The sequence below is a fragment of the Chiloscyllium punctatum genome, chromosome 24, assembly GCF_047496795.1.
Source record: "Chiloscyllium punctatum isolate Juve2018m chromosome 24, sChiPun1.3, whole genome shotgun sequence".
In the NCBI taxonomy this organism is placed as follows: domain Eukaryota; kingdom Metazoa; phylum Chordata; class Chondrichthyes; order Orectolobiformes; family Hemiscylliidae; genus Chiloscyllium; species Chiloscyllium punctatum.
This window is the reverse complement of record NC_092762.1, coordinates 87439199-87446696: the sequence shown is the minus strand read 5'-3', so window position 1 is coordinate 87446696 and position 7498 is coordinate 87439199. Positions and strand designations below refer to the sequence as shown.

The following is a 7498-nucleotide window of genomic DNA, read 5'->3' as shown; positions in this document are numbered from 1 at the left end:
GTGCTTTCCAAAGCATTGTACATTAATTTGAATGCTGTTGCCATTGGTGGAGAAAAGTTAGGGTAAACAATTTTTGCAACATTTTTTCATATCCTCCCTTGTCATTCCACCAGTAGCAACTGGGTCCCAAACTTCAATATCTTTTTCATGTGGTTCAGAATTATTTTACCTTGTCTTTCAAACTTTCCTTTTTTAATGGTGGTCTATACCTATGTCTTCTGGGTTAGAAGCATACAACATAGCAACACACCCTTTAGTCCAACTTGACCATGCCAAATAAGGTTTCCCAATTAAGTGATGGTTACCATATTTTAAAAATATGATCTGCATGTTATCTGGCATTTTATTTATAGTCAAAGGTCACACATTTGTAATTACTTCACCAGCTATGGATTGTTTGACTGGAGTGCATGCTCCCCAAGGTAAAAGGTTGCCTTCTGCGTCACCTCAGTGGTGTACCCTTTTACTGTTACAAGGTGACCTTTTTTTTAAAAAAGATTCTGATGGCCTGAGCTGCATGGGCAGTTAATATTCATCAGCAATTGTAGGAATAGAGTTCAGAATCACTGATTTAGGGAGCATTATTACATACTGGTTCATTTTAGTGACTTAAGAGAATGGGGAAACACTGAGGCAAAAGTGAAGACTGCAGATGCCGGAAACCAGATTTTAGATCAGAGTGGTGCTGGAAAAGCACAGCAGGTCAGGCACCATGCAAGGAGCAGAAAAATCAGCATTTTCCTTCTCCTCTGATGCTGCCTGACGTGCTGTGCTTTTCCAGCACCACTCAGATCTAAAATCTGGTGTAACACTGAGCTGGGTCCAGATATCTATATTCAAGGTTCTGGTATGTGATTTGAAACCTCTACTTCCTCTAGTGTGAATGCTACGACTGTTGAGAGAATCTTCCTGATGCAAGGAACCACATCAGTTTTCCTGATGTGGCGCATTTTTAATGCAGAAGTGGAACAAGTATCTTTGAAAAACCTTTTTTTATATATAAGCATCCAGTAATCTGTTAATTGTGTTCTGATAACATTTAGTTTACTGTTGTGAAACTAGTCAAATCTCATCCCCTCTTAATTGCATCTGCCCATGGGCACTTTTAAATGTCTAACCCTCCATAACTTGTTCTGGGATTTGATTTATTATTGCATTTATTGAAATAGTATTGCTAAATAATACTTTTCACTAAGCAAATCATACCTTTCATTAGTACATCTGGGTAACAACAGAATGCCGAATAGTGGTGCAGCTACAGAGAAGGTGCAGAAGATGATCAGCTGTAGCACATGAAAATTTTGTTCTTTTAGTCTGATAAGAACAGTGTTTTTCCTGCTGTTAAATCTGGTACATGTTTTCAAACTTTTTTATCTTCTACCTGATAGATTAAGTGGAAGAGTATAACCTGGGTGGGAGCAGTCTTTGATTATTTTGGCGGCTTTTGTGAGATGGTGGGAAGTGTAAATGGAGTTAATGGAACGAAAGCTGGTTTTTGTGATGGACTGGGCTGTATTCACGCCTGTGTTTTCTTGCACCTCCACCTCAGCACCATTGATACAGATAGGGATGTGTCGTCCACTCTGCTTCCTAAAGTCCAATACCAGCTCCTTCATTTTGCTGACATTGAGGGAGGAGATTTTTGTCTTTTCACTATGCCACTAAGCTGTCCATCTCCTTCCTGTATTCTGTCTTGACGTTGAGATTCAACCCATTGTGGTTGTATCAGCGGCAAATTTGAAAATGGAGTTAGGGCTGAACTTGGCCACACAATTGTGAGTGAATAAGGGGCTGAGTACACAGTCTTGTGCGCACCAGTGTAGAGGATTATAATGGAGGAGGTGTTGTCACCTATCTTTGTTGAACTATAGATTATGTCTAATTGCCATCTTAACCTGAAAGCATTACCTGAAAGCAGAATGAGATCTTCCCAGTCTTTGCACTTCTACTTACCTCTCCACTCTCTTCCTCTTTTACCTGCTCTATCATGTCACTCCTTGCCCTGATCCCTATATGTGTGTAAGTGAGTGAAAAATAGGACTGGATAGGCTATTCTGGACTGAGGTGGAATCAGGAGCATGGGATAACAAGTTTTGTGGGGTGTAGTGCATATAAGGATTTGGGAACAAGCAACTGAGTGGAAATGAATAGATGCTAGGAACTCACCTAGAGGAAGACTGTTGCAATTTTAATGAACTGTGTGACCTGTTTGCTTGTTGAAAGAAAGCTACGTTTTGAATAAGAAATCAGAATCCTTGATGTTTATTGATGCAGTTTAATATGCAACTGATCATCTAAAGCATCTTTACAATATATAAAGAACATACACAGGTGACAATATTGTATGCACAGTGACTGGCAAACCATGGTCTATGGGATTGGGATCAGCAAACTGCCTTGGGTAGGAGTCAACTTGTGTTTTAATACTGTCAGGATATAACAAAGTTTACTATTTAATTGTATATCAGGTGGTAGACTGTAGGAATTTGGGGGTGTACAGAGTTATACAGGAATTTAAAATATTTATATCTAATAAATCTCATCAGTATGTGTCTGAGGTCCTTCATGTCAAGTGGCAAATTTTGTAACTTTCATAGTCATGATACAAAAATTTTAGTGATCTTGTCTGTGGAGCACCTTACCTCCAACTTCTGACTATTTTGGGTACACAGGTATTGGCCTCCTCACCACAGTAACTCATCACACATTTCACATTGAATCTAGAAAGGGTTAGAAAGTTACGTGATCCTGTGGTATCGCAGTATGTCCTGCAGCTTGTTACCCCCTCCATCTAACACTCAATTAATGGATAGTGATTGATGGGGCAGGAGTTTGGGGGGGTCTGGTTGGAGTCCCTGGCTAGCCTAAAGTTTCCCCCTTTGTATCCAGCAATTACAGCTCTATGATCCCTTTGTGCTAGTTACACTCTGGGTCTTGCAGCACATTGAGAGTGTGTTCATACTGCAGCTCACTGTGAGGGTTAGTTTCTCAGTGCAATATTCCCTCAGCCTCATTACTTGTTAATGCACTATTGATATGTGACACTCCTGTCGCCTCTTACTAACCTAACCTGGACAGGCACCCTGACGGACAACACTAATGCCATTACAACATATGCTCTGGGTGTGGGGGAGCGTAAGGCAAATCTTCCAGGATTGAAATTTCAACAACTTCAGTATCAGAGTCTGAGGAATGGACAATCAAATGTGAAAAGAGCAACCAACTGCCTTGAGGGAAGCTTGAAGTTAGGACTTGAATTTCAGCACAGATTGGACATTGTTTTTTTCCCCCAGCTTTCCTGAAAAGAAAGATATGAAATGTGCTAAAGGGACTGTGAGTGTTTTGAGAGGAAATGTTAAAACTTAATTGTTTCAAGTGTGTGAGAACATACAAGAGTTTGCACTCAAGTCAGAGAGCCAGAGCATGCAAGAGAAGCTGTGTGGGAGACAGAGAACAAGGAACTTATTATCAGTAGTTCATCTGATCCATTTGGCTCAATGCTGCAATTTGGCTCAATAATAAATAGCGAAAAATCTGAAAAATAATTCAGAAGGGTAATGCAGCTTCATTCACAAGATTTGGATCAGGAGCAACTGTCATGTGTGGGGATTAAAGGAAGCATTAACCTCCATTAGATGCAACAGCAATGCATGAAAAATATCCGGAATAATCTGAAGGAAAACATTGCCTTCTCTGGGAGAATGGTCAGTTTTTAGAACTAGACATAGGAGACACTTGGACCATCCAAGCAGAAATACCTAGCAGTGCACCATCTCTCGGCACTTCATCTGACTCTTTCTTAAAATATCCCAAAAGTTTTCTCTTAATTCTGCATGGTTTGAAGTAAATTAACTTCTTTCTGCTTTGACCATGTGACTTTATCGGAAGAATCCCTGAATTAACAATTTGCCCACATTCCTGTACAATTCAATGAAGCCCCACAATTATCTCCTTCCAAGGTCAAAAGATTAGGTTTCACCTTGCAATGGGCTTGTGTTATCAAATGTTATTGGTTGTGTTGTGATGTGAAGCTGCTCTGTAGCACACAGTCCTGGCGTCTTTGATAAACTTTAAAGATCCCAAGGACACTCTGTCAGTGTCCTGCCCAACGTTATCAATTCGGCCGATACCAGCACATTACTTACTATCCCCTTGCTGTTGCAAGAGCCTGTTATACACCGGTAAACAGTCTGAATAAACTTTGCGATTTAATAGTTGGGCAAGTCAGTACTTGTGAGCTAAGCAAATACAGGGCCCAGCCACAAGCATCATTGAGCTGGAGAGAAAAAAAATCAGCTCATTAGCTGTCAGTACAATTCCAGCCCCCACGTCACCAATCCACCTTCTTTGAAAGGTCATCAAGTTCAGTATCACTGAGTTGCAGACAGGATGGTGTGGTTTGATCAAACATAGCAGCTGAAATATTCACACAGTGCGCTTGCTCAAATCTGCTCCAGATTGAGACCTCAATCTTGTTTCTTTGTTGTCTGAATGGACATTTGATACAAAAAAAAATCTTAAAATAAGAAAATGTCTTTGATCACGCTGCACTGCTCTTTCATTTTGTCACTCTCATCCTTTGGTCCCTTCCCCCATCCATCCCCCTAGATGGTAATCTCTTTAGTTCCTCCAGAAAACCATAGGCCTCCACAGGCAGCTTGTCCCAATGGAACTCTGTGGATTCATCACTGCATTGGAGTCTGGTCATTGTCCATTAATTATGATTTATTTTGAATGGGATTGGCCTCCCATGTGAATATAATCTTCTCACTTCCAGCTGGGTTGCACGAGGATCGGATGAGGGGGTTTTTGAGGATTTGGTCACACACTCATTGTCATACTGGGAGAGTACTGCAAAATGAAAGCACAGCATGTGAAAAGATCTTCACGGAGGAGCCATTCAGCCCACTGTATACGCATCAGCTCTTTGAAAGAGTTGACCCATTATTCCCTCTTCTCCATAGAATCCCTACAGTGTAGAAACAGTCCCTTAAGCCCAAAGCGTCGACACCGACCCTCTGAAGAGTAAAGCACCCGGATCCATTCCCTTACCCTATTATCCTATTTTTAACCCTAACTAATGCACCTAACCTACACATCCCTGAACACTCTGACAATTTAGCATGGCCAATTCACCTGCACATCTTTGGATTTTGGGAGGAAACTGGAGCATCCAGAGGAAACCCACACAGACAGTTGCCTGAGGCTGGAAACAAACCTGGGTCCCTGACATTGTGAGGAAGCAGTGCTAACCATTGAACTACTGTGCCACCCCATGGTCTTCTCTCTTATCATGTAGCCCTATGTTTTCTTTTCTCATGTTCAAATACCAAAAGACCAACCTCAAATGTTGATGCATCTAGAAGCTCATCAGTGAGATGTCTGACTGACTGGCAGTTTCATTCAGTAGTATTGACTACTGAGACTGGGAGAGTTTGTACTAACTGGAAGAAAACAGCTGAGACAGGAAGGTGTGAGAAAGCTGTAGCCAACTTACACTTTCATTTTGGAATGGGTTTAAAAAGTTTCCTGTCAGCTCGCCATCATCACGAGGTGTTCCCGGGGGATTACTCATCCCAGTCATGTTGTTTGGTGAATTCTAAAAGGACAAGGATGAGGAACATTGATCATTGATGTACTAACATCTGAGGAGTTGTGTTAATTGATTCATAACCTTCACTGTGTTCCCAATTAGTAATTCCCACGCCCCAGCCCCTAATCTTTCCATTAATTACCATCCCTCTAAATCTCCATAGTAAACTCCAACTGTACTTGGAAAAATGAAGAATTAATCCAGGATAATTCCAAACTAAGATCAGGAACTGATGCAGGAAACTGAAAACATGATAGCAAGCAGCCACCAGATGGAGACTGAATATTAGCTTGACACATGCTTTTAAACATACATCTGTGTAGAGTCATACAGAAGGGAAACATCCTTCAGTCCAAGCCGAACATAATCCCAAACTAAACCGGTCCCACCTGTCTGCTCCATATCCCTTCAAATCTTTCCTAATCATGTACTTTTCCAAAAATGTTGTAACTTTTAAATGTTAGATTTGATAACGTTCCCATGGTAGGCTCATTCATAAAGTCAGGAAGTTTGGGATACAGAGAGATTTGGCTATCTGGTTGGCTGACAGAAGGCAGGGAGTGGTTGTAGATGGAAAGTATTCTGCCTGGAGGTCAGTGTTGAGTGGGGTCCCGCACGCCTCTATTCTTTGGCCTCTGCTCTTTGTAGTTTTTATAAATGACATGGATGAGGAGATTGAGGGGTGGATTAGTAAATTTGCAGATGACACAAAGGTTGGAGGTGTCGTCGATAATATAGAGGGCTACTGCAGGCTGTAGCGCGACATAGACAGGATGCAGAGCTGGGCTGAGAAATGGCAGATGGAGTTCAACCTGGATTAATGCGAAGTGATGCATTTTGGAAGGTCTAACTCGAATGCTGAATATAGGATTAAAGACAGGATTCTTGGCAGTGTGGAGGAACAGAGGGATCTGGGTGTGCAAGTACATAGATCCCTCAAAGTTGCCACCCAAGTGGATAGGGTTGTTAAGAAAGCATATGGTGTTTTGGCTTTCATTAACAGGGGGATTGAATTTAAGAGCCACGAAGTTTTGCTACAGCTCTACAAGTCCCTGGTGAGACCACACTTGGAATATTGTGTCCAGTTCTGGTCGCCCGACTATAAGAAAGATACAGAGGCTTTGGAGAGGGTGCAAAGAAGGTTTACCAGGATGCTGCCTGGACTGGAGGGCTTGCCTTATGAAGAAAGGTTGAATAAGCTCGGACTTTTCTCTCTGGGGAGAAGGAGGAAGAGAGGAGACCTGATCGAGGTATAAAGATAATGAGTGGAATAGATAGAATCAATAGCCAGAGACTTTTCCCCAGGGCAGGATTGACTGGTACAAGGAGTCATAGCTTGAGGATATTAGGAGGGAGGTATAAAGGAGATTACATTACAGTGTGGAAACAGGCCCTTCGGCCCAACAAGTCCACACTAACCCGCAACCCACCCATACCCCTATATTTACCCCTTACCTAACACTACAGGCAATTTAGCATGGCCAGTTCACCTGACCTGCACATCTTGGGACTGTGGGAGGAAACCCACGCAGACACGGGGAGAATGTGCAAACTCCACACAGTCAGTCGCCTGATGCAGGAATTGAACCCAAGTCTCTGGCGCTGTGAGGCAGCAGTGCTAACCACTGTGCCACCGTGCCACCCATAAAATGTCAGAGGTAGATTCTTTATGCAGAGAGTTGTGAAAGCAATGGAATGTGTTGCTAGCTGTGGTGGGGACATTTAAGTGACTGCTGGACATGCACATGGATAGCAGTGAGTTTAGGGGTGCGTAGGTTAAGTTATTATATTTTACATTAGGATTAAACCTCAACACAATTTCGTGGGCCAAAGGACCTGTGCTGTACTTTTCTATGTTCTATGTTGTAACTGAACCTCGATCCACTGCATCCTCAGGAAGTTCAT

General features: G+C 42.1%; 1 protein-coding gene across 4 annotated transcripts in view; it reads right to left on the bottom strand.

Moving 5' to 3' along the window:
* Window positions 1–2246: 2246 nt before the first annotated feature.
* ssbp4 (single stranded DNA binding protein 4) overlaps window positions 2247–7498 on the bottom strand; it is a 143861-nt gene continuing 138609 nt past the window's right edge. For 3 of the 4 annotated variants that reach the window (XM_072594445.1, XM_072594443.1, XM_072594444.1), the window contains 2 exons: window positions 5498–5599; window positions 2247–4851 (listed from right to left, as the gene is read on the bottom strand). In XM_072594445.1, the coding sequence (XP_072450546.1) occupies window positions 4822–4851; window positions 5498–5599 (132 nt within the window). In that variant the 3' untranslated portion in view covers window positions 2247–4821. The remainder of the gene's footprint in view (window positions 4852–5497; window positions 5600–7498) is intronic. The other variant, XM_072594446.1, reaches the window with a different exon arrangement.